Source organism: Genypterus blacodes, unplaced genomic scaffold (genome assembly GCF_046128005.1).
Source record: "Genypterus blacodes isolate CSIRO-AG114 ecotype Tasmania unplaced genomic scaffold, CSIRO-AGI_Gbla_v1 ptg000021l_1, whole genome shotgun sequence".
NCBI classification, from domain to species: domain Eukaryota; kingdom Metazoa; phylum Chordata; class Actinopteri; order Ophidiiformes; family Ophidiidae; genus Genypterus; species Genypterus blacodes.
In genome coordinates this window covers 9,328,073-9,355,797 of record NW_027466834.1, presented here as the reverse complement: position 1 = coordinate 9,355,797, position 27,725 = coordinate 9,328,073, and the positions used below count along the sequence as shown (strand labels likewise).

At 41.0% G+C, this 27,725-nt stretch overlaps 1 protein-coding gene across 3 annotated transcripts; it reads right to left on the bottom strand.

The window, feature by feature from the left end:
• Nucleotides 1-27,485, bottom strand: ckap5 (cytoskeleton associated protein 5). 3 transcript variants are annotated; one of them, XM_076141932.1, is made up of 44 exons: nucleotides 27,388-27,485; nucleotides 23,478-23,578; nucleotides 23,164-23,357; nucleotides 22,615-22,821; nucleotides 22,140-22,311; nucleotides 21,921-22,053; nucleotides 21,592-21,692; nucleotides 21,371-21,484; nucleotides 21,130-21,234; nucleotides 20,808-20,897; nucleotides 20,534-20,698; nucleotides 20,125-20,253; nucleotides 19,880-20,038; nucleotides 19,536-19,640; nucleotides 19,039-19,149; nucleotides 18,832-18,924; nucleotides 18,473-18,658; nucleotides 17,570-17,664; nucleotides 17,212-17,395; nucleotides 16,864-17,021; nucleotides 16,492-16,666; nucleotides 16,261-16,374; nucleotides 16,015-16,143; nucleotides 15,032-15,226; nucleotides 14,436-14,562; nucleotides 14,048-14,136; nucleotides 13,620-13,721; nucleotides 11,957-12,079; nucleotides 11,620-11,769; nucleotides 11,208-11,411; nucleotides 10,988-11,123; nucleotides 10,445-10,638; nucleotides 10,165-10,340; nucleotides 6,357-6,530; nucleotides 6,136-6,256; nucleotides 5,823-6,002; nucleotides 5,519-5,706; nucleotides 5,116-5,191; nucleotides 4,560-4,748; nucleotides 4,242-4,379; nucleotides 4,023-4,106; nucleotides 2,884-3,043; nucleotides 2,648-2,769; nucleotides 1-2,257 (listed from the first exon to the last, which is right to left on the bottom strand). In XM_076141932.1, the coding sequence occupies exons 2-44, from the start codon at nucleotides 23,532-23,534 to the stop codon at nucleotides 1,988-1,990; spliced, it is 6,174 nt and encodes a 2,057-aa protein (XP_075998047.1). In that variant the 5' UTR covers nucleotides 23,535-23,578; nucleotides 27,388-27,485; the 3' UTR covers nucleotides 1-1,987. The 3 variants fall into 3 exon arrangements, with proteins under 3 accessions (XP_075998047.1, XP_075998048.1, XP_075998049.1); XM_076141933.1 differs by having other exon boundaries at nucleotides 1-2,254; XM_076141934.1 differs by lacking the exon at nucleotides 13,620-13,721.
• Nucleotides 27,486-27,725: the final 240 nt, after the last annotated feature.

Genomic DNA, 27,725 nt, shown 5'->3' with positions numbered 1-27,725 from the left:
TATTGTTAAAAAAAACCCACTTTATTGCCATTTCCACTATGGATTATACAAGGAAGAGAGAGCAACAATGTAAGACTACTGACATTTGAATTAAATACAAAAACAACATTCGCTACAGAAACAGATGACTGACCATCAGCATCATTTTCATCAGAAACAATTTTTAATCAAGCAGCTTTTTTTAGTATTGCAAACTCTATTTACATCAGAAAATAAAAGCCATCACTTACTTCATGCTATGTTCTTTAAACCTACAAACAGAACAGAGTGGAATTCCTTCGCTGAATAAAGAAGCAGACATAAATAAGAGTTGGGTCAGTGCCTTGTTGGCTGACTAGGCTGACTGACTGACTGACTGCTGTTAAATAACTGATCGAGGGCATTAATGCGTATTTACAGCAAAGTCACGCGTGGTTCTATGAGTCAGACCACAACACACACAGTTCTTTACATAACGTGACAGAAACTTCATTTGGATCCGTTTAGTCTGAAAGTCCTGAAAGGAGAACAGCTCAGCCTACAACTAGGGGACAAGAGAAAATGAGCAGCTCCGTTTGACAGCCAGCAGGTGGCGCCAACGAGTGAGGAATCGTTTTTATACCACAGTTCCCAATTTCACCAATCATCGTCCCCCCTACCAGAAAGACAAACTAAGTTGAATTCTTCTACCCATGTTTGGACGATTTACTGAGGGTGTGATTGATCCACATGCAATGTTATGTGTAAAGCAAATCTGGTAAAAACATTCAAAACCATTCAGGGGGCCAGTAACCATGACAACCATGCATGTGCAGGTTGAAACCAAATATTACTTTCATTCAAACCCTTATCCTGTCTTAAACTAGAGCGCTTGATTTATGGGAAAGTGTCCCTGCGAAGAGACTTCTGTCTTCACTAAACTACGGTGGGTCATTTTAACTTGACAAATGAGGAAAATTACAGCTTTCCACTGGAATTACACACAACAACTCCCTCCAGTTACTCACAACATGTCCCCAAGTAACACAAGTGCACGTTACAACTGTAAGAGGAGAACTTCACACTTTCTGTCTCACCTCAAACACCCATATTCTTCCTTGGTCCTTACTTGGATCAACTTTTGGGTTTAAGACATATTGACACAACAGAACTGGTACCTGAGGCAGTATCAGGGGCCCAGCCTGAACAGAACTGAATAGAATCTGGGACCCTATCTGACTCACGTCCTACATCAGTTCAGAGGGACCAAGAGAACTGTGGTTACACAGGTACAGGAAGCATGACGTCACCCCCCCACCCCCCTCCTCTCATGGTAACCAAGAGCAACATTTCTCGTCTCACTGTGAGCTGCAAACAATTAAGTGGTTAACAACCTTTAAATATATACAGAACATTTTTGTGCCACAACAGCAAACCTGAAAGAAAAGCTCGGCCACTAATTTCGTCTTTAGAACGCTAGCAGTGAATGTTCCCGTTTCCTTTTGCTCAGGGCACTAAGCAGTGTGTAGAGATGTGTGTTTGGCTGTGACACTGTGGGACGTGAAGACAAATGAATCCAGTAAAACGCAAACGTTTCTTTTACCCTACTAAGTGAGAACCCCATCATTGTTTTTGACACTTAAAACAACATGACATAATATTTAAAGATTTCTTATCATATTCTCAAATCAAGTTATAAATTAGTGCATTAGTTTAGTTATTTTTAGTTTTGTAGAGAGCCTAAAATCTGAGTAACAGCCTTCGACATTACAGTTTAATGAGAATATACTGGATTACAATCGGAGTATGTTTGGATTTGAATCAAGCTGAACATGACATACAGGCACAGTGGGTGGAGTCGGAGTGAGATTTCATTTTTAGGGTGTGTGTCAATGTTGCACGGTGAGGTTAAGAGTCCCGGTGCAATGTTTTTATCAACTAGCAGAACGTGGATACACACGAGATGAAATGTACTGTTTAGATTTCCCAAACTGAGATGGTGAATCCCTCAGACTCAAGACACCTACATCTACTGCCTGTTGCTCTTTATCCTCTCCAGCCGCTTCTTCAGGTCATCCAGGTTGGCCGAGGGCGAGGCTGAGCGAGTGTGTGTCGGGGAATGGGAGTGCTGTGTGTTGTTGTGTTCTTGTTGGTACAGCTCCCTGGATTCTTTGAGCTGTGACAGCTTGCTGTGGAGCATGTCGGTGGAGGAGGCCACCGACGGCTTGGATGACAGCAAAGAAGAGATGGGAGGTCTCTGTTGTGGCTGTAGCTCCTCTTCGCCAACACCGACACCCTGCTGCCGATAGGAGGTAGGAGGACAGGATGAATTACTCATTGATTACCTATAACCTATCATTTCATATTTGAGTTTAGAGACAGTGGCATTATCATAAATCAGATATTGGCAATATTTACAGCTAAACATATTTCAATTCTGCTACAAGATGGAGCCAATTACAACTTCACCGTTGAGTTACTGCTCAGGGATTTTGGCAAGATTGAAAAAGAAAGATTAAAATGTCTAACGCATTTTGAGAAAGGCAATTACCACATAGAACCATTTTAGATACCCAAGACATGAAGTCAACAGGACTTTAATATAAAGATATTCACACCGACAGCAGTACTTAAAACCTAACTGACTACAGTAAGGTGTTTTATTCTCTGTATGTATGAGTTTACCAACCCTAGAGTTGTTTTCCAGGCCTTGTCTCTGTCGAAGGATCTTGAGTCTCTCATAGTAAACGGCTGGTTTCAGCTCTTCGTTGTTGCTGCTCACACTGGAGTCCAGGCCATGTTGAGGGATGACTAAAGTCAGACAAATATAAACATGTTAAACATTGTCTTTTTACACGTTTCAATTCTATATAATACAAGATTATTATACTATCTGCAGACATCTCCGAGCCGTTTGCTTTATACCTGTTGAGGTCTGGATGCGAGCTTTGCCCTCTCTCTCAGACTCGATCATGCGAAGACCACGTTCCACGTAGCTCTGGAAGAACTGGGAAGTGTTTTTGAGGAAGGGCTCTAGGTCTGCGTCCGAGTAATTCTGCTTATACTCGTATAACTCAGTCAACCCCTGGGGAAGAATGTGACAAGAACACACAAGCAAACCACTCGGAAGTTAAATAAAATAAAAACAAACTGTATTGTTGTAATTATGTAATGTGTTTAAATCAGATTTTTGCTTTAGGTGGAGGTTTATGTTTCCCCACATAAACTACCACAATGAGTAAAAAGTATTCAAGTATACACTATTGATAATAAGTAACATGCATGATGATAAGTAATTAGAATAAGAATAAGTAATTCATATCAACACGTGACTTCCCCAGTGTGTAAGAGGGATGTGATCATTTTAGGTAGTTGAAGACAAAATGAAAAATTAAACGATAGACAGATACACTGAAATCCAGAAAAGTGGGCATATTATACCGTATTTCTGCTTTCATTCACCTCACACTCAGAGAGCAATCAGCAACTCATACAACACACACACACACACACACACACACACACACACACACACACACACACACACACACACACACACACACACACACACACACACACACACACACACACACACACACACACACACACACACACACACACACACACACACACACACACACACACACACACACACACACACACACACACACACACACACACACACACACACACACACACACACACACACACACACACCTGTATAGACGGTATATACAGGTGCATCTCAATAAATAAGAATATCATGGATAATTAGATGATTGTGTAAAAGTTCAATATTGTAGCCTCGCAGTGTCTCACTCTAATCAGCTCATTAACTCAAATCACCTGTGAAGGTTTCCTGAGCCTTTATATTGTCTCTCTGTCTGGTTCAGTAGGAGACACAATCATGGGGAAGATACCAGATTCTAATTTAATGAGATGCACCTGTGTACACGCATATACATAAATACATACACACACACATACATATATATATATATATATATGTGTAGATAGATATGTAGTGTGTAATGAAATGACTTGGAGCAGTGCACCATGCTGACCTCTTTCGTGTTCTCCTTAGAGCCAATCTTCTTGAATATTTCTGACAGAATGTCACTTACTTTTGCCTTTGACATTCGATCCTCCTAGGATGAAAACGGAATACCACCATCAATATCAATGAATAATCAACTTTGCCACAGACTGATGATCGGTACACATTAGAGTGGTCATTGGCTGCAACTGGTTGTGTGTGTTGTCGCGTGTTGAATGTTTCTCACCATGCGTGCACCTGACTTCTCATTGCCTCGGTCAATCTTGAGTCCCGACAGATTTCCAGAGTGTTTCACCACCCGCCTGAGATGGGCCTCCAGCTCTGATTCGTTACGATTCTCTATCATTGATAGGTGGTCCAAGATCTACAAAATAAGAGCAGGGGTTTTATTTACTCAAAAAGTAGAACAGGATCAAGCACAATCCCACTAAGGTTAAAAGAGCATGTGTGTATCGTGATCTACACTGTGAATGTCAATGTATCTAAATATGGTTGGACAATGTGAGTAGTTACAGTCCAGAGCCATGGAGTGTGTGTGTGTTACCTTGGCCCCTGTGAGCTTGCAGAGTGTGTGTAAGAGGGTCTTTAGGGTCCTGTGTGGAACGTCACTCTTGAGCTGCTTCAGTTTCTCTTTAGGGAAAACTTTCATGAAGTTGTGGACATCCAGCAAGATCCGGTCCAGATTAATGTTGTTGATGGTCTCTGGAAGAAAGCGGATCATCCTCCACAGACACTGAAGAAACACACACGCACACACACAGACAGAGAGACAGAGACAGAGGGAGCGAGAGAGATTTTAGTGGCATCTCAGAAAGAAGAAATCACAGTGTTTAAGTATTACAGTAATACATGGATCATTCCTACAATGGCTTTTGAGGGAATTTAGCTGTAAGAAGAATCTAACTTAAATTTAAGTATTCATGAAGTTGAGAACAAAGACACTATTTGGAGTATTCTTTTAGTATCTTAACCTACACTGGACCTAGAAGTATGTAGAAGTAATAAATATTGTTCAACTTGGCCCCATTTACCGCACAAGTTACTGAACACATCAACATGAGTAACACTTATATTTATGTGTGTATTGTGAAGATCCTCACCTTCATGACCAGCTCAGAGAACATAGGAGACCCAGTTGTGGCGATGAGACTGTCCTGAAGCAAAACTAGCAGAGCACTGAAGAAAGGACAGAAGCCAGACAGAGACAGCGAGAGAGAGAGAATATTTTTAGAGAGATAAATAATACAAACAAAACCAAATGACACAATCAAATGAGGTTGAATGTATTACAATGTGTTTTACACTTTCAAACTACTACCTAGACTACAAACATGTTGTCTCTGTATGCAGACAGATAAAGATGGTGTCAACAAGACAGAGTAGTGTCCTTATGTCAATGCGTCCTTAATTACTGATTACTACCCAGTAGGTATATAGCTTTTGGAGCGTACTGAAAGCTATGAGTGTTATTTAATGTTGTTTAAAGTCTGCTTTTGCTTTCACCTGAGGATGTTGGTCTGATCAGATTTCTCCAGTACTCTCACAACCAGCAAGTTCACTGATCGGATTAACTGTTGTCCGTCTTCGATGTCCTCCACTCGTCCATCTAACATCAGTGTTATCAGACCGTGCATCAGATCCATCAGCACACCCACAGACGCCTCTCTGGCAAGAGACTCCATACAGAACAACTGGGAACAGAAAAGGAAAAGAGGGACAGGGGCCGTAAAGACATGAGTGTGTCGTCCTCTCAGTGTCCAGCGCTGCAGGATTACAAAAGCTGTCTAGAAATATGAAAGTGACTCACAGACAGCATGTTTCCTATGATGCAGCTGTACAGTTTGAAGATGTCCTTCTTGTCCAGTCGATCGTCAGCCATGTGTGTGTTGTAGATGAGTCGAAGCTGCATGAATGTAGCGATGAGGAACTGGTCTATGTGACCCGACATGACTTCTGCTTTGTCCTCTTGCCGCAGCACCTCATCTATCTGTGTGGACAAACCAAACAGCATACAGTACAATATATAAGTATTCATAATTGACTAAAAAGTTGCCTTTGAGGTCACCAAGAGTTTTGTGTGTGTTACGTATGCCTCCGGTCTCTCGCTGTGTGTGTCATACCTGTGCCAGAGCCTGTATGCTGGTGTTAATGTCGCCGCTGGCCACTTGAGAAATGACAAAGTTGATGGTGGAGGATGTGCTGTTGTGGAGGTCATCAAAATGGGGAGAGACAGACCGCATCCTTTTGTACACAGACACACAAAGACAGTTAAATCCAACATTTCTAGTTTATACTACATTCCTCACTGTGGTTGTCTATTTGTGCATGTTGTCATGGTTACTTGGGTTCGGGGATCATGATGGGCTCCAGCAGCTCATCCAGCTTGTGTTGGACCAAGTCTGGCAGCTCGCTGACTCTGCTGTGGTCGGTCTCGATCATGTCCAGGTCCAACTGGAACTCCTTTGGTATGGATGGGTGCGATGACTCACTGTGCTGGGCATTCTGACGGGCTTGGCTGAATAGAGAGAAGAGTATGTTAGTCCAGTATATGACAGATCAGTGCCTTTTAGCTCCAATCCTAATTAAATGCAGGGCTCTCTGGTGTGGATGGTTTGTTATTCCTGGCAACGTGCAGGGATCTGTAGCTCTCATTTTAATGTCAATGTGTGCCAATGAGCCAGAACGTAAATAAGTAGGAAGCCAGTCATTGACCATCCCTGCTCAGTCTATTGAAGAATGTCAGAAGTGGAGCTCAGCGGCACTGATCTGAAACAAACAATGAACATTTGCCTCCTTTCCACAGAAGCACTCAAAAATTAGATTGACATTTGGAATTATGCCTGTGTATTCAGTTTTGGCCCACAGAAGGGAAATTATAGGTAAAAAGACAAAAAATGCTTAGATCACTTTAGCAATTAGAGCCACAAAAATGGGTTTTATAATCTGTAACTTCAAGTAACAAGTAAAGCAAAGTACTGGTTCCACTTAGGAATGCCTGTGAGTTAGAGTAATCCTACCCCCTAATATAACTCATAACAAAGATCATAATGACACAATTTGATCTGTACAATAGGCTGTAAAGCACTTGAACACCTATTTTCTTTTACTACATTATACACCATATAAAATACTCTATACATAAACATATACTCATCCAGTAGACAATTAAAATCTGAACTTAAGTTTCTCAGCTCATTTGTTAGAAATGTCTGGGTCCAGAGAAACAAATTCAAAACAGAAAGAAGTTTGCTGTACCAAGATAATTCAATAACAAGGGACAAAGACAGGCTGTGATACTTTGTTGATGGCTTGTGATGACGACTGCTAGCAGAATGCTGAGTTTATTTTGAAGACAACGTGGAAAATCACATTGCTGGCTGAAACAGGACAATGGAACTCATCAGCGTCCATTTGATTTGCTATTGCGGATTAAATGCAGTAGTTTAACCATGCAAAGCTAAATGTGTTTAACTTTGTTTTATTGTAAAATAAACAACTGCAGTAAAGTGTAGATTTTAAAGAGAACAAAGCCATCCACAATAATGATGACAAAGATTTTAACTGTACTTGTTCCTGTCATTATTCAACACAGTCAAAAATGTGTGTGCATATCTTTTGTCTCCTAATATCTGTTCATGTGAACCTCGTCCTAATTTCAGACTAATTTCACAAACCTTTCTACAGACCTGGGTGCATCTTCATTTTCGACATACTAGCGCACTAAAGGAAGTTAAGCACATAATAAACAGCCAAAGCAACAAATGCTGCGATTGCTTGTTAGCAGCAACTTCTATGTTTATATGAAACCAACAGTGTGAAATCACTTTTGATACTGGACGGGTGAAGTCTGGTGTCTCAGATGGACTACAGGTATACTATGTGCATGTAAATGTAGCTACTATCTCAAATAAATCAATTAATAGAGAATAGAATGATTGCATATGAAAGAGATCACAGCCCTAGGATCAGGTAGCTGAAATAGTAACAGTAATAATAGATCACTGATTGCTGAAATAGTTGATAAATCATAGTAAAAGTAAAAATACAATACAAATAATATAGAAAAATAATAAAAAAAGTCCTCTTCCCAGTTCTCAAAACTCAGATGATGAAAGCAAGACAGTTTGAACATTAGTCTGTTGCTTTACCTCCCCTCATAACATGGCTAAAACTCAAATATCACTACATGATGAACGGTGAGCGAGTATAAGGCTGTATTCAGACCTGGGGGTTGGTTTGCTTGGTTCCGATTCGGGGGAATTATGTTTATAAACAATACTTGCAACCTTGCAAACGGCACGCGCTTGCAAACTGCGATAGGTCAGATTTGAGCAAGAAGTGACCCCCTTTGCCTGGCCTGGATACAATCACAAACGCAATCAAAATGGCGCACCAGCACCAAGTGTGTATACTTTCTGTGCTTGCTGTTGTCGTGTTGATTTAACAATGTTAGGTTCATTGACAATATATTCATTTTGAGCGAGTACCAGGGTTACAAAACGCAAGTCTATATACACATTATCACATTACAGTACAGCAAGTGTGTCGTATTGGTTTATTGAGTCGGTTGCTTTCTCACTGCAAACGAACCGCTTCGTGGAGCGATTGCAACCAGGCCGGACCCGAGTGCGATTGCGGCGTTCACACATGCCAACACGAATCGAGTGGGGGGGTAAACGCTCCCGGTTTGGGAATAAGCGCTCCAAACGGGCCGCGTCTGAATGCAGCCTTAGATTAGTCTGCGTTGTGGAGGGGCGGGAAGAGGTACTCACATCCTATATGTTCGATACATTATTCTGTTCCAGAAAGGAGTGCAGGCAGAGCAAAAAAAGAAGGAAATCACACAGGAAGAGAGGATTAAGAATAGACAGACGCACGTGGCCAAAGGGACAGACAGATGCAGGAAATTGTTTTCACAGACTGAGTTCATAGTTTCCAATTTTCCTTCTAAATACAATCTGCATTCTGAACAAGTCTGTGAAAGCAAACATGCAATGATTCACTAGAATAGAACTGGAAAGACACACACGTTAGAATGACACAAATCTCGCTACAGTCAAGTCACAACCATGTCATCTATGGATCTGACAGTGAGACTAAAGTGCTAACAGAACAGCAAGCGTGCTTATCGACACGAGTGGGGGAATGCTGGGATGTTACATTCGTTTCACTACACAAACTAACGGTAGAAAAACGGATGATGTTCTGGGAAATTGAATGAGTATGTTCCAAAGCATTTTTGGAACCGCAAATAGGAGTTGTTGTTTTTACTATTATTATTGTTGTTGTTGCAGAAAGAGAACATTCATTCCCTTTTCCCCACAAAGCAAACTGAAGCATTTCCGTGAGCATTGTATATCATCATTCCACGCAGCAGATACACAAGTTCAGAATGCTTCAGTTGCTTTTCTTGGTGTCTGTTTTCACCCAGGGAGAAATGCTGAAATGTTGGAAATGGAGTGCGATTTGGCTACAATCCGAGGAAGACGAAGATGTGTTTGCTAGCCTATCACAGCTCACCTTTACCAGGACAAAGAAACAAAAGAAGGAACCTTTTGCTCCTCCGGGATGAAAGCTCTTTAATACTACTCAGAAAAAGCTGCACACATTGAACTACAGTGTCAACAATCTATTTTTATTGAATAGCCTTTGATTATTGAATGTATGTATGAAATAAACTATTTTGACAGGTGAATATATGGACACTCTCTCAGAATAAATACTCAAATCTTTAAAACAAAAGCCAGGACGTCTGATTGTCTCCTACTATTCTTCTCCAGCCATTTATCAATCAATGAACTTTTTATTTGTTTAGCACCATCTCAAAGCTAAATAATATCTAAAAATATAAAATAATATTATAATATAAATATAAAAAATATAATATAAGATAATTTGTCTAAGAATATAAAAATATATCTGTTAATGTTGACGCCTAGGCAACTAAAAATCCATAACCAATTGTACCGTTTGTCAAACCAGACCTTTTTTTTTTCTCTCGCAAACCAGGCCGGACCAAAGTAGAAATCGACCATAATTTAGTTAGTAAGTTACTTCAATCTATTGTTTGTCCTCTGATGTCACAGTGAAGGGTCATGTGTTTTCCCTGAGGTTAACCTTGTCCCAACTGTAATCCTGAGGTGACCTACTTGAGTTTGTTGGGGTCCTCCTGGGCAGGCTTGCGTAGGAATGTAGCGTTAGGGTTGGTCGGGTTCTCTCTCTGCTCTCTCCTCTCTGACGCGCTCTGCTTAGGTGGAGCCGCTGCCGCCTTTTTAGCAGAACGCTTGATCCTCTCCTCCAACATGCTCATGTCTTTCTCTGATAACTGAGGTTGACACGGTTGGAAAGAAAAGAAGGAAAAGTATTATTATATATACAGTGTTTTATTCTATTGTATGTCTGTTCTGCTCTATGATAATGGTATCTTACATTTCCTATAAGTTTGTAGACTTGTTCTCCACAAGAATTGTAGACAGCCACCACAGTGTTCAGTGCGGCGTTGCGGACAGATGTGTCCCTGTCTCCGATGTGAATGGCGATCTCCTTCAGGGCCTTGGCTGGAGTCGGTTGGCATACATTCATTCCATAGCCCTCTATTAAACAACCTAACTCCTCCAGACATTCTGGGAACAGGGAGAAGAAGATACAGAGAGGATCAAATGAGAAGGAGAGCACTCACAGAAATTGTGACTAGAGAATCAGAAACAGATACATTTGTTACTGGAGTCCATACCAGTACTTTTGAGTTTAGACATGGAGCTTAAATTGGGCCTGAAGTTTTGAACCCGACCCAAAGAAGATTGATTTTATTCTCGAGTGTACTTCGGTATATTTGTCTGTGTCGAGTTGTTTCCTCACATCATTGTAGCCTTTTAAATGATTGTAACCTGAGTGGTCTTCGAATTTGTGGTAATTTTGGAATGAAAATTAGGTATTAATGTAATTCTGATCTAATTGGTTTTCCACACTTACCAGCTCTCTGCTTGGAATTCTTAGACTTTGTTCCATCCATGAGGAAAGGGAAGATCTTTGCTGCTGGGTAAACATTACACAGCATGGTCAGTATCGCCCGGACATCTTTACGGACCACATCCTTTGCTTCCCCAACCTGGAGAAGACAGGAGAGGAAACACTGAGTACACAATACATTTTGTTTATCTACCTTTAGAATGACTGAAGGCCAGCTGCTAACCTTGAGTATGAGGTAGGGGATGAAGGAGTTGGCCTCATACTCTGTGAAATGGTAGCTCTCTCTGTCCAGCATGGTGAACAGCAGTTTTAAATATTCCAGAACTTTCATTATTACGGTAGTGTTGGTGTCAAAGAATCTCAGGGTGAACCACTTCAGAATCAGGTCCAGGCAGCTGACGGTGGCGTCGCTCTCACCCTCCAACCTCTGGTGAAAAGATGAAAACACAAAGGCAAGGACTGCGTAAGACTGTCAACTGTGTTCCCCGTTGTCCTTTACAACTGCATGTCACTCTGTCTGACTCTCTCTCTGTCACCCACACACCCACCCACTCACACACTCACACACTCACACAGATAGGCAGCTAGACACGTTACCATATCTGCATTAACTGACAAACAGGAGTAGACCATACCTCAATCATGACTCCAATAGCCTTGACATGCCTCTGGAAGTCAAAGTGGAAGAGCTCATCTAGCAACCACTTAGCAAAACAGGCAGACATCTGGGCTTTCAGCTGCTCCACAAATTCATCACGAGGAGTATGAAAGTTCCACTTCAGGATCTACAGAAGGCACATTCGACACAGGGAAACAGAAATGTAGTATAATGTATTACCTACACGTTTAGGAAAAAGCTGAAAACACATTTTCGTTTTGCATTATGGAGTATAGTGTGTGTAGATTGATAAGGGAAAAGGCCATTGATGGAAAAACAGTGAGAACATCCACTTTCTTAGGCTAGTCTGGTACCTTCAATTGTTTCTCCTCTTTGATCCTTTGTTCCTTAGCATTAGGGATGAGGACTAAGATGGGCCCAGACCTATCCTCATCATCTTTGACACCTTTGGTAGCAGGCTTCTTTCCAGCTGCACCCTGAGTGGACAGACAAGATCACGATTTCAGAATTTACATGTAGGGTTTTGTTGTTGTTGTTGTTGTTGTGAGTATTGTGTTATAATCATCAAGGATGTGTATTAGTGGTATGCAGGTACACATGTAACCTTTAACAAAGAAAATCTGAGAGTCAGGTCTTCAAAACAGAGACAACAAGAGAGAGTGCGAGAGAGATGGAGAGAGATGGAGAGAGAGAGAGGGAGAGATTTTTTCCCTCTGTTCCTCCTGCGCTGCCGTGTGACACTTCGTGAGAGCCAAGCACGATAACCCGTTCTGTGCATATTAAGCTCAGAGATTGCTGTCCCCAACCTGCAGTAGTGCACAATAGCCCTCAATCAAAGTGTGTGTGAGTGAGTGAGTGAGTGAGTGAGTGAGTGAGTGTTGCAATGAGCAATGCAATGTGTAAATAGAAGAATATGTTGTCAAGTTCTTTCTTTATGGCATATTGAAATTATTTTGCAGCAACGAAGAGCATTTTCAGTTGATTCACATAAACCATTCATTACTGTATACAGTAAAAATCAAATGGTTCGGATTTTACTACTGGAAAAAACTATTTTCATCTGATTTGAGAACCGGTTAATCAAAAAATAAACACTAAACTGGTTTACGATCATTAATATCCATTTGTTTCCATTGAAGTAGTAGTTTGCATATTTTGTTGTGTTGGGGAAGAAACACTCAGGGAGACATAGAGCTGTTATGACAGTGTAGGTTAACACAACAGAGTGATGCAATATTATTCCAAAATGTGCGCCACACATTCACAAACACATGCAGTGCGGTGCTGGAAAAGTGGTAGGTGCTTGATTTGGATAGACATGCGTGTGTTGCGCTTAAAGGTTACATGTAAAAAGCTGTACTGTATATTGACTGTATCAATGTGGATTTTAAACACAGAACAATTACGTATCGTCAATGCCAAGATTAGAGATTAGAGAGGACAAGACCTAGAGGGTCAAAATCGGGAAGAAGTCACATGGGGGTTAAAACAACAGTCAGGCTACCAAGCGTCCCCTACAAACTCTGTGCAGGTCTGCTGCTCCTCTTCACATTCTCATTGTCAATATTGATCTTTGATTTGAATACTATTTAAGAAGTCAATCCTTACATGTTCAATCTTCTGTGCCAAGAAGAGGACATGTCCAAACTCAATTATTTTCTATCATATAAGTGCAGCACACAGAAAGGAATACAAAGTAGAGTGGCGTGGCGAGTGATTCTTATACAAACAGTCATCAATGACTCATAACAAAACATTGTAACAGTCCTGCCAATTAGAAGTGGCACAAGATGAAATTGCTTTTCCAAATGGATAGCAGTGATCAAATGGAAGTGGCATACTGAATAAACCTTACGCTATGTTATCTATCTATGCATTTATTTCGAATTCCTTTCGCCCATAGTTTTGAATTGTGTGCTGCACTGATGTGAGCATGTTTTGGTGTGGATATAGAGATATTTAGAAATTTAGAGCAAACGCAGAGTTTCATCATGAGGACACTTGTCACACATCTACCTGTTGACTGCCAGAAGCAGCCTTTCCTTTGCCAGGAGGCTTTTTACTAGCATTATTGTCTTTGTCCGTGGAGGGAGGGGGGTCTTCAGGAGGGGAGGGGAGCTGGTAGGCAAGTAGGAAAAACCACATCATGTTTTACCGAAATGAAATGAGCTATTAAACCCCAGAATAGTGTATACAGACAACAAAGAAATCTTGTCACGTGTACATGCCAGATATAAACAACAGCTAACAAAAACCTGGGACTGGGAACAACTCTCTTTGGATGACGGCATACGGCTCGCAGACAGTTCTGAGTTGACATTGTTTAACACGATTAACAAGTAACAAATAATTATACTGTAATAATCCCCCCCGTCAGACCGCCTGATCGCAGCGCAAATTGTGAAGCCTAAAATCACTGAAGTGTTCCATTCAGGCAGACTTACCTTCTTCACAGGAGCTCCTCCTCCTCGGATCTTCTTAGCTTCAGGTTTAGCATCAATAGAATCATCGCTGACTTGCTGAGATCTGGAGCCTGGAATACAAAGATATTGGGTCAAAATTCTGGGTGTTTGTGTGTGTGTGAGTGAGTCAATGACTGTATAAATGAATTACACTTTTTATCCCGAATCAAATGGCACAGTTTAAACTCAAAGTGTTTCTCTCAGTGATGAACACACAAAGAAAATAAATATGGAACAAAACAATAGCAATACTTGATTACAGGGTCTACATTTGTATAGCCATAACAAAAGCACAAAGACATGGTTTGACCACAAAGAGAAGCCATGACATACAACAGAGGTTCTAATTAGTCTCAGTCTGCATCCCTACCTGATGAAGGCCTGCTTGGCTCTGCAGAGTTCTTTCCTCCCCCAACTTTTGCAGGAGCTGCAGGTTTTGCAGGCATCACTGCCCGGGCCTTTTCCAACAGGCTAAGCACCGGATCTTTGGATGCAGGCTGCAGGGAGGCAATGACGTAGGAACACAGACAGAAGACGATTAAATAACAACATAGGGACACATGGAGAGATGGAGCAGTCTCATTCTGAGCTTATGAAAGCGCTTGATTGCAGTCAGGCCTCGAAAGTGTGTGCTACAAAATATGAGGTTATGCATCCAAATAATTCGATCCAAAATTGTAGGGATTTGTTATACTTGGAACGCTACCAAACTGTTTAGCTCGCTCGCTCTAGAGAGCTAAACAATTTCTCCTCTGGATCTTCCTCACTAAAGGGCTTCACAAATCAAGCTAGGAAACAGCTAGGATTTAGGGGAACAACAAAGGCATTCTTCTTCAGAAAGCGAATGTATAAGAATAAACTAAAAAGGGTGGGAAAAAGGTGCCCTGGGCTTCATTAAACACATTTTCATACACATTTTGCTTCATTTGCCTGAAATTGTGAATGAGTTTGTCTGTGTGTGAGTACCTTGAGTTTTCCTGTGGCCTTGTTCATCTTGTCAAAGCCCAGGTGCATCATGAAGGTGGGCAGAGCATCCTGGGCTTTCTTCCTTACATCTCCATTTCTGTCCTCTAGGCAGGCGTAGAGCTGGGGGATGCACAACATCAGATCCCCTGGTACGGTCCTAAGGGTGGGTAGCTTCTCTGCTAACCAACCTAGCACCTGGGAGGATAATAAAGATTTTAGTGACAGAATCTTTTATCTCATATCAACCGCATATTTAGCTATAAATATTATGTCCATTTCGTCCCCCCTGGTCTGTCCCTTGAGTGAAAGGATTAGAGATCACACATCACATTCCACGCTCTGATAATCATCCCCTATGTGGCGGACCAAACTTTGTTATGTCTTTTTCACTTGTTTCTTCTCTACGGCGGGTGTGATCACGGGTTGTTGTGACAGATGTTTTCATTGCCAAGGAAGTGAAAGTGACGATCGAACGCGTGAGTGAGCTTCAAGCTGTTGATGCAAATCTGAGTCAGCCCCCGCACACTCAGGATGTTCTACAACTGTACCACTGAGAGCATCCTGACAAGCTGCACCACTGCCTGGTAAGGGAACTGGCACCAGCTGAAAGAATATTAAAAGACCCTCACCATCCCAGTCACAGGTTGTCCCAACTGCAGCTGTCAGGCAGACGGTAGTACAGAGACATTTTCTGCTGCCAGACCATCAGGCTATTGAACAGATGCTGAAAACCCTGGTAGGACTCACACTCCATCCCTGAAGACTACACACCAGTTTGCTTTGTTGTTTCTTTTAAGTATGTACCTAGCTGCCATATTTATCGTCATAGTCACCATCCTTACACGTTATGTATATCATCATCAAACTTGAACTTGAATTAAACAACGTCCATCTTACACCACAGTGGCTGTTTGCAATTTCCATCCAAACTTAAATGAACAGAAACACAAACAGATTTGACAAAATGTGTGCTCGGTATATACCTCCTGTCGTAGGAAGGGGTTCTCTCTCTTCAGCTCTTCTGACATGTCTTCTCCCTCGAGCCACTCCTTCATCCCAGTCTGCTCCACCCAGGCCTCCAGAGTAGCCATAGCAGCTGCCCTCACATTGGCCTACAGACATTGATTAGTAGATGGGTGCTTTCATTTAATTGATTAGTAGATGGGTGCTACTTGAATGAAAACACTGGTCAAGTATTGTGCAAGCGAATGCTCATATTGTCAGTGTACCTTGCCGTCTCCCAGCACAGTGATGATAGGGAATCCCAGTGATTTAACATGCTGCTTGAGTCCAGGTCCCATGGCAGTAGCCAGCTGCTGCAGGATAGACAGGGTCTGCTGGACCTGGAATACACACAAGAAATGTTTGACGCTGGTTGCAGTATAGACTTTATAATGAATATTGGAAGAATTGCGCTCAACAGCCTGTCTGAGTAAGAATATACAGCCGGCTTTACTAACCAGGATCTTGTTGGAATCACTGAGCCGTCCTTTCAGGGCAAGAGGCAGCTCTCCGATGGTGGCTGTGATGAACTTGGCCTCTGAGATGACGGCTGTAGCCTCGTCCAAACCTTCCTTTCGGATCTTCCAGTTCTTATCCCCGATTTTAGACACCAGATCTGATGTGATCTTGTCACTGACGAGACGGCACAGAGGGAAGTGAGAGAAAACGGGACGATAAGATTGAAGCCTGAAGGCCTAAAATGAATCGTTTCTCTACCTAAAAGTATGAAGAAGATGCCTGAAGGAAATTTGCAGGCATTTGAATGAATCACAGCAATTAGTTTACATTTGGTTGTTTTCATTTGTTATTGTGACACAGTAATCGAGTACCTGATATCTGTTCTAGGCAGCAGATCCATGATGTCTGGTCCTCCTGCTCCTCCTCCCCCTCCTCTGTCTTCATCCTGATCCTCCCCGTCATCGCCATCTTCCTCATTAGCGGCTTTCTTCGTGAATCTGAAAGGGGCGGGTGTACTCTGCCCCTGCATCTGTGATGAAGACGCATAAACAAATACACTATTATTGCCACTGCAGCAACAATGAACATTATGGAAGCCCACATTTTTAAAAAACAGATGTGTTGTATTCTTGGAACAGGTCCAAGTTTCTTAATGATTTCCTTTTATTTAACAATCCACCTTCAAAAAGTAAAACATTTGGCAAAAAGAATGACCATACCTTTTCAAACTCTGCATCAATCTGTGTAAGGAGGGCAGGCTTCTCATCTTCAAAGAACATGCGTAGTGGAGCTCCCATGTAGAGGAACATGACACCCAGCAGGGCAATGGCTGCTGTCCGTACGGCCGGGTTAGTCGCTCCCAGGGCCGTCTTCACATTGTTGATGAAACCTTTGACACTGATACTTCAGAGAGGAGAAGCAACAGAAGAAAGTGAGGTGATAAGACAACTACAATGGTGCTACAAACCAGAATTACAAGTGAATATGACAATATGAAAAAAAATGGTGGGTCTGAATTCTTTCATACTTCGAAATAATAATAACATTGTTTGATATAAGTTGAGAGCTGTGACTTACCCAACGAAGCCAAACTCCTTCATGGCATTAGCCAACCAGTTAAGAGCCTCTGCCTGATTCTTGGGGTTTTTCTGGGCAAAAGCTATCGACACAACCTGACAAGCAAACACATGGTGTTAGAATAGCATGGAACAGGAAAATGTGTGGTTTACCTAAATCTGACAGTCACCCAAAGATGCATACGTTTATTTATCTTTTGCAACTGTGAATCATCTGGCTTTACACAGGAAACAGTATAAACACGACAATTTTAACAAGCAGTTGTTTTATAGTTGTTTACTTTGTTTTATTACATTTGCTTGTTTTCAAGAGAAGATGATTGCAGAAAATATTGAAACATTAATGAAACAAGTTTGATATTTATTTGGGTGAAATTAATTGTTATATTATTTAAGTAACAAAAAATTATCTGTAGATTAATCGACTAATCGAAAAAAATAATCTGTAGATTAACCATTAAAAAAATATAGTTGCAGCCCAAATGATGTGGGTGGTTGACTACCAGTTTAGCCTTAATTCCAAACTGGAATGTAGTGTTGGTTTAACAGGATTTACTTGTGTTCAGCTCTAATTATTGATATCTTTTGCAGTGATTGCATTGATTAACAGACCAGCAGAGGTTTCAACCCCTCTTACCACTGCAATGGACAAGCATCATGTGTCATGTGCCCTGCATGATGTGCAGAGAGCTACTCATCATACTACTGATCATGGAAAGTCTGCTCTATGTTTAATATTGCAGGACGAGTAAAGCAATCAATTGAACTGTTGACTTTTTAAAAATGAACCCCTGCTTTGTTCAAACTTGAATAGAAACTCTGTAAATTGGTTCAACTCATCACACTCAATTTGAGTTCAACAATTTCAGGGTTTTATACTTATAAGTTGAAATCACATAAATACCTGTTCTGCAGTCCATGGCAGCGAACAAGCCTCTCCAATAGCGGTCAGTCCCTCTTTTGCATTTCCTCCGCATTTGACGTCTCCAACCTTGTCTACCAGCCCATCCAAAACCACTGAGGCGGAAGTCTTTGAAAACTGTCCCCTCTGGGCTATTAGAGCCACAACATGCAGCTTCAATTGCATCACCTAAACACACAGAGACCAAAACATTAGAATGTGTGTTTGTGTGGTTGTGGTTGTTATGAAATCGAATCAAACATAATAAACTGATTGATCAACTATGTGGGCTTATGTACCAATGTTCTCAAACAAATTAAGATGAAATCACTGTAAACTGGGCTCTCACAAACATCAGTTACCTGGAAGTTGGTCTCCTTCCACCCTGGCTTCTTGGCCAGCATTCTAACTAAGGCTTGGCAAGGCATCTCTGCTTTATCCATCAGCTCAACCGCCTAAACAAAAAGAGAGAAATTTTGCACCACATAACAAATTATAATGCAAAAAGGGGGAACATGCGCCTGAGTCATGAGTTTGATCTTACAGTATGAATAATAATAAAAGTTTACCCTCTGGAACTCTTCCATACTAGCCAGTCTTTCCTTCCAATTGGCAGAGTCCAGCTGCTGTAAACAGGCAGCAGGTAACACAGCGGCCGCACGCTCCTCGCAAACCTCGACCTGAAGAGCAAACAAATAATATCAAATAACAATACTCTGAAAGGGCAAAACAATACTCATCAGCTGACAGCAGGTTCAATAGATTCACTACTATTCAGACCAGAATCATTAAAGGCTACTGCATAAGGCTCCAATGTTTTCTTCTTGTCCATTCTTGGTACTTATCAAGGTATGTTTGAGGTCCTGGCTCCTGGTCAATGACTCATACAAAATCACTCAATAGGTAAAACAACAAGATAGTCAATTCCAATTGAGTAATACTTCTACTTTGGAATTGATATGCACACCCACGTACGTACTATTACATTCTATGCACTCACAGTAACGGCAGACCCTCTTTAAACTAAATCTTCCTCCAAGAGGCCCATTTTTAACAAGCAACTTACCGCCAGTTCACTTTCCGTGAACTCTTTAGTGGAGGGTGTCTTCTTGGCTTTTCCACCGGCAGCAGAGGCTGGTTTGCCTCCTTTCTTAGCAGGACCTGCTGATGTCTACAGAACACACGGACAAGACCCACCTCAAGCTCACAACTTGATAGAGACTTTCATAGGGTAAGTCATATTACATTTCTCAACAGTAAAATACCATGGAGCAAACACTTCTTAAAAGTATGTGTTCTGAAATGCACAAAACTAGATAAAATGTATATTTGGTCAACTGTTTGCCATTAGCTTTTTTCACATTTATTATTGGCATTAACAAACATTGTAAGTCATTGTGCTGCATTCACCTTGCTTGCTGCAGCAGTTTGGGTCTTCTTAGGTGGGGCAGAGGATCTAGGTGGAGCCTCAGCAGGAGGAGGAGCTTTAGCTACTGCCTTCTTCTCACCCCCTCCCCCTCCTCCCTTCTTGCCTCCTGGAAGCTCCACTTTATCCGCACACTCCTTAATCTGTTATTCGTTGGAAAAACAGTGAATAGCGGTTAATGAAGAGAACTTTGTTTTTGAAATGATCATTTTTCCTTGGGTCCACTTACCTTATCAAGTTTGAGTTTATCCAGGTCAGTGAGGAAAGGGTTCACAGCTTTCTCCCCCAACACCTTCATGGCTGTCCCCAAAGCTTCAAATGCGGCATCACGTACCTCTAGCGCAGAGTCATTCACTTGCTGAAGGAAGGAAGGCAGCCCAGAATAAACAGATCAGTAGGTTAACAACAGGAAAAATGTATAAGTAACTGTAATTACATGTTACCCACAATTTGCCTTAATGTGTGTAAAGTGTGCATGAGAACGTAGTGAGACTACACTTGCAGTACTGAGATCGATGTCAAACTCATAATGAAACAAAAGCAGGACATTAGTCTTCTACTCACTGGGAGCACTGTATTGTTGCTTAGTACCTAATGTATGTAAGTATAATGGCATGATGTAATGTAAAACCATTTACCTTAAGGAGGGCAGCACAGAAAGGTTTGAGGACGCCTTTAGGCAGTGTGGCCTGGGTGCAGTGCCTGAAGGACCTGGCCAGAAACAGAGAGGCTTGCTGCTTAATGGACGGGTTCTTGTTGTCCATCACAGCCAGGATTTCCTCTGAGAGGTTCTGAAGAGTGGTCTAGAAAAAACAACATAAAATCATCAGTAGTGTCTTCTAATATGCATTGTAATATGTTGTGGACAGTGCAACAATTAGGTATTTATGTATTTGTATTTTATATACTCACGGTGAGGAAGATGGCATCGATAGCCTCCTGCAGAGCCTGCACCACCTGAGGCTTCTTCTCTTTAAACTTTTCCAGAATTGTTGGTACGACCTGGAAACCCATAACAAGATCACATTAAGTCCAACTCTGGCTAAATTATCTAAAAGTGCATGATTGTCCAACAATTTATGTTCAATTTTTTTGCACAGAAAAAGATAAACACATCTGCAAATTACTGTATAATCTACTGTCAAAATCATGCCCAGGAGCGGAGAAAGAATAGTTTAAGGTAGAGCGCTGATAATTACACCCACGCACACATGGACACGCACGCACAACTTACTTGGGTTGCATACGTCCCAAACTTCTTTCGGAGACCAGCGGCCAGGCCAGCCAAACATTTAGCTGCCATAGTCACTAGCATCACATTGGCATCTTTCCCCACAACCTGAAACACACAAGTCAAAAAAAAACAACTCAGACAAACAATCTTGGATCTTGAAACTGGATCGTCTATGATTACTGCTTGTGTTTAATTATTATTAATGATACGTGTTTCTGGTATTTTCATGATCAGTCTGTACCTTCTTCAGTGCTCTAACCAGGTCACCGTAGTCCCCATTCTCTAGTTTGGGCTTCTTGGTCAGAGTCTCAGCAGCCTCCAGAGCCTCCTTTCTCTCTTGCCACTTTTTAGCTTCCTGAAAAAAAAGAGCAAGGTCACATTTAGTCACATTTGTGATCACACAGTTTTTCAGAATAAATACTTACATACATGACAAAGAATACATATGTTACTAATACTTACTAATTTGTCATAGAAGTCTTTTGGTATTTTGGAGAGAATGTCTACAGCTTCCAACAGTTCATAAGGATCCAGCGCTGTTGCCGTTTCCTCTTCATCCTCTCCTGAACGAGTGAGAGAGGAGCAGAAAAGAGGGCATTAGACAGTGACATCACAATCACCCGCTTTTCACCATAACTAAAATTAGAGATTTGTGTTTCTTGGGAAATTCTATCCATCCCCATTTTTCTCTATTTCTTATCAGTAGGAAAAGAGTGAATAGTTATGACAGTGAAAGCAAAAGCAATAACGTTCCCTTTAAGCCCAGCAGCTTGCTTCACAGTTAAACTTACCATCAGACTGGTCTCCTCCTTGAGCCTGATGTTGCTCAAACTTTGCTTTCAGATCCTGCTGGGAGCGTAGGAACCTGATCTGTTTGGGAGGAGAGGAAGGCAGCTTGACCCACTCTTCCTCAAGGTCCTTCAGCTACAAAGAGAGAGAACATAAAACACATTGTTAAGCTCAACCTTACATCTAAAGCGTACAACTTAAAGTCTCTGTTTGTCTTCTACCTGTACGGAGTTAATATTCTGGAGTGAAGGTCTCAGTGCGTCCCGGATCCATTTGTAGATCTCTACAGCGAGCATCTTGGCTTCATCTCTCACTGCCTTTTCTCTGGACTCAAACTGTTTGGGTAAAATCTTTACCACTGGCTTCAGCGACACTATCTTAGATCCATACTCACTGGTGGACAAAAGACAAGGAGGAAAAGAACTGTCAACATAGAATACACAAACATATGCTTTCATTCATGGATTCAAGTCAGTACAAGTGATCAGCAGTGTACAGGATTTATGTCTTCATGACTACAAACTTTGGGTCATGGTCATCTTTGTCCTTTAAGAGTAATAACTAATGACAAAACAAACACAGCCAATTTATCATTACATTCTTAAATCTGGAATATTAGTGTGTGGCTTCAGTGTCAGTTAAATCCAAACTAAATGCTAAAATACAGAGGTTTGAACCTAAGAAAGTAGCACAGACCTGAGAGCCTTCCTGAGTGTCTCGATGCAGGTCACCACTATTTTAGGGTTCTTGTTGTCAAGGCCTTTGAGGAGTTCATCTTGGACCACCTCAGCTTTCTCGATCTCAATGTACATCAGACATATATCTGAACCCAGTTCCTTAGCTCGGGCCTTTGGTTGATTGAACACTTTGGTCACCACGCCCGAAACCACTTCACCTGTTGTCCTGCAACAGAACAAAGAGAGTTGAATTAACACAACTCCTTATAACGCAGTACATCCAAGGTAAGCAGACATATTTACATGAAAGTGGCACAATTCACTGAAATTGGTCTTTTTTTGGTCAGAGATGAATATGCAATGGCAATACGGAGGCATATAATAGCAAAAGAAGATGGTCTAGTTATAAGTTTCCACCATCTTGGGCAATTGAGGGCTGTGTTGAGTTCTCGGGATGTCTGGAACTTAATCCAAGTCACGAGGACCAAGCCACAGTCATTTGCTGAATATGCAAATATGTTCTGTTCCAAACTGGAATGCAGACCTGGATACTTGGAAGATTACTTACTTGCCAGCAAGATGTGCGTTCTCAACGAATACCAGGGCAGCCTCCAGGCCTTTAAGCTGAGCCACAGCATTAGAGTCCGTGACAAACTTCTTTATTAGCCCCAAGTACTTGCCCCACTCCGGACTCTTTTCATCCCCTATCCTTTGAAACAACTTCAGAGCTTCTTCATAGCCATTCAGTCGGGCTTTCCACACCTGAACAGAAAGGAAGGAAGGGAGGAACAGCAAATGGTGAAGTACAGAAGGAGAACGGAATATAAAGTAATATAAATGATGTGTGAATTGAATTGAAGTGTAATTGAATAAATCAGCCACCTTGTGTTCACATTTCTGGTCGACTGGAAGCTTCATCCACTCACTGTCGTCCCCCATGGTGGCCACTTGGGTGGGGGGTGGGCTTCCCCAAAGGTGCTCAACTGGAACGCAAGAACAGCAATATCTTTTAGGAAAACACCCAAAGTACTCGATCTACATTTAAATCCAAGATTGAACTATTACAGCTAACAAATATAGCAAAATGATGACGTCGGCCAAGCAATATTTCATTCGAAAAATATATCCGGACTGCAGAGTAGGAAATTAAAGTCAGACAACTTTGTGAGTGAGTGATTAGAAACAATAAGTTAAACTAAAACATAATAATATACAGACAGCAAGGTTAGTGACTGAGACATAATCATGGTTTCACAATTTTACACAATGGAGAAAAAAAAAAACTAAGCATATTTATAAAAAAGTGTTTTGTACATTTTACATTTTTCACCCTGCAAATGAAAAGTGAAAAACAACAGACAACACAAACACAAATAAGCCATAGAAGTGATCCCTCTACACATTCGACATAAATATCTCAAAGTTGGAGCAACAAACTCAAAACAATAAGACGTTGAATGTACTTTCTACATAAAAAAAAGCAAGACATCCAAATATCAAACAAAGTCTGTCACCAGAATCTGAAATGGACTTGGAGACAATGTGTGGAAAGTCACATGATCCTGATGATGTGAGGGCGTGCTGCCTCAGAAGGATTAAAAACAGAAGGGAGCTTAAACTGAGCAGATACATATACCGAGTATACAACAACATGCTAACTGTAGTGGAACTTTCTCCTTCTTCTTCTTCTTCAGTATAAGTGTGTCTCTTGTTGGGTAAGCCTAGCAAACAGCATTTGTCACCGCATAACAAGACTAGATAACTTTACCATCGATATTTAATTAGAAAACACAAAATCACAAAGTGAAATGTACGACCAAAAACTGTTGCATTCACAAGAGTCAGACTCTAAAGGGACACAAGTAAACAATAGTGATGTCATCAATCTAGCAAAGCCGTATCGTCTCTAAACTAACAAAGTTACAACAATGATGCCATAGTTCTGCGTTCCTAAACATAGTTCTGTTTTGGACTTCTAATTGGATAATGAATGAATGGATTTAACATTAAGAGCCACACTTCTGTTAATGTCCATGAACTATTGAACTTAAACTAGTTTCAAGGGATTCTTCCTTCTTCTCAAATCCTATTTCTTGCTTTGATTTTTTTCTTCTGAAATCTGTTCTTGGTTTTTATCGTCGCTCCTCACTGTTTCACTGGAGTACGGCACCATTTTGCTTACTCTCCCCATGAGCCTTTCATAAATCAATCAATTGTGGTTGGGCAGCAGTCTTGTTTATTACCATAGAAGGGGTCCAAATCGGTAAACCTCGTTCTTGTGCTTACTCAACTCTTCGACAATGTAGGCTACAACACTCCAACGTTCTCTCATTAGTTAGTTGGGTTGTCCATCTCTTCTGATGAAGCTATGTCTTTCACTGCATTACAACATCCAACCAAAAACATTGTTTAAGCACTTAAACCCTTTTCGTCAGCTGACTTAATTTGATGCAATTTGAGAGCTTTATCAAACACGCTGGTAATGCGTAGTTTATCCCCATAGTATTTATGAAACAGTCCTTTCACTTCAATGCACCGTCCGCCATTTGGCATACTGTATATTGGCTGTTGCTTTATGAGTGCTTCCTGTTGTTTTGACGGCCTCCTTTGACTCAAGCTGTTGCTTTAAGGCGTCTTCTTCTAGCTCAAGGTGGTTCAGCACGTTCAAGCAGTTCCGTCGATGGTTAAGCATGCGTTTACAAAGCTTTTGGTTGGAACCAACCTGCGGAAAACTGTCACTTGGTTCAAAAGCATTCTGTGACTACCTTTCTCATCGTACAGAGCCTCCATGATCCATGGCCTCAATCCACTGCCTAAATTCACTGCACGCAACATCCTGTGGTTTTGCTGACTGAAAACTTTTTCATCTAATAGATAAGGGCCTAATCTTTGCAAAATGTCTTGATTTTTTTTACGTGATTCAGCTGGAGACCCCCATTTTTAGGCAGTGTTAATTAGTAGAGGAGCTCTTTCCATCGACTAACCTTCCTGGAAGTTTGAGCTGCTGTCATTTTGAGTTTGATTGTTGTTGGGGTTTTAATACTTAATATCAAAAACACAGTATTCTTTTTTTAACTCAAAATCGGCTTGCACTCATTAGCTGCTGTGATAATACAGTAAATCTAAGCTTTGTTGAATGTATTTCTATTTGAAAGAGCACAATATTTAAGGAAGATATTCTAATTTGTTTGACAATCTAGTTTTACAACCTTGCTTTGCCTTTTTGTTGTATTTACATTCAGGAGTTTTATTTCTCTCAGCAATTCTTCCATACATATTTCACTATATTTTGCCCCTGAGCTTGAGGCACCAGGTTCACATCATTTTCACTGTCAAGTCCTTCAAAAGTATGTCACCACAACACAGGAGACTCAAACTCCATTAAATCAATTTAAAAAAGCACAACCATGTCTGAAGCACATTCAGGGAGGGGCTATGGCTTCATGCCTCAGTTTGATCCAACTCAGTCTGCAACCATGAATAATACAACCAGCTTTATATGAGAGGGGTTCTTCTACAGGAATACTTGTTATTTGTCAGAACAGAATACAAGCACCCGTATCATATTCCACATGTGGGATCGAGCTAAAAATACCACCATAGTGCAACAAACTCAAAAACAACAAAACAAATGATTACAACGTTGAACAGGAAGTGAAAAGGCTGAATGAGTGACTGCTGTGATGACGTAATGATATGCTACCCATACAGAACTGTTATTGGCTCATTCAGTCATTGAGAGCGGGCATTTGGGAAGGGCGGGCATCCTTATTTCATGACAATTAAGGCCTGATTCATGCTTGACACAGACACAGATGTGACAGTGAGTGTGTGGATAATTGTGGATAAGTTAAAATCCTAAAAGGGCGAGTGTGATGCTACAAATAAGATACTGAAACTTGTCTGTTCTGCAATTACAAAGTTAGAAATCTTAGATCAAGCATGTGTTATGGAAATCCTGTAAGTGTTAATCCAAGACAAAGGTTGAGAAAATGGTAGTAGTAGAATAAAATTCCGCACGCAAACCAATTCATCAAGCAGAACTTGATTTCAGATACAAGCAATTTGCAGAACAATTGCAATTATACATTCTATTGCTTGTCCATATTGCTCAGTCATAACCATCAGCAGAGGGAAGGGAGACTGGAAGACACTCAAGACAACTTCATGCTTGACATTTTGTCATGAGCGGTGTTTTTGTGTGTAATATGGTAGTATGGACACAAAAATCAAATATCAAAGTACATTAATGACATAATGATATTAAGCCATGTGATAATGAAACTGTCACTCAGCTCATCAGCAACTTACCAATAAACGACACTTGCTGACTGTATTACGATAATATGTGAAGCAGGTCCAACACCATGGCTCAAAAGAAGGTTGTGACTCAGGAGAAGGTTATTTGAATAAGAAACCAGTAACAACAGTGACAGCAGCTTAGGGAGGGAATCTATTCAACGTTAGCTTTAGCAAACCGTTCCGCTTTTTGCTACAAGCAGCTTCAGAGGGTGGACTTTTCCCGTTAAAATTGGTGAAAATGTATGCATAGTACAAAGATTGTGTCCCAGCAGACGTTAATCGAGAAAATCTATTGTTTTCCACCAGACGGTTGCCGCCTATCACAAGTGAAACGCGGCTAAGGAAGCTAACCTTCCATCCGCAGCAACACAACCAGGCCTGACAACGTAGCTCTCAGCAACAGCTGCACATACAGCACGCTAGTACGCAGGAAAGAATTCAGATATGAATGTGAAATAAGCTAAATAATAGTGTTACGTCCCCGGATTACCTGTTTGGGTTTGTAGCAGACAATATGATGATGATTATCCAGTCAAATAGACGTGGTGATGGGATCAATACAGAGAGATCAAGTCGATTTTGTCGGGGAAGTTATAGCAAATCCATGCAGAACTTCCGGTTTGGAATAAATATTCAAAATAAATCTACAGACTTTGTAGTCGTATTCCTACAAAAAACATTCAATAATGATAACATCATTTTAAAGGGTGTAAATTGGGTAAATTAAAACCAATAACAGAGAGTGTACTTAAAATTCATTACGTGTATATTTGAGACACAATTGTGCTTTTGTTTTGAATTCGAGAGAACGCCCTTTTCTATTCGTTT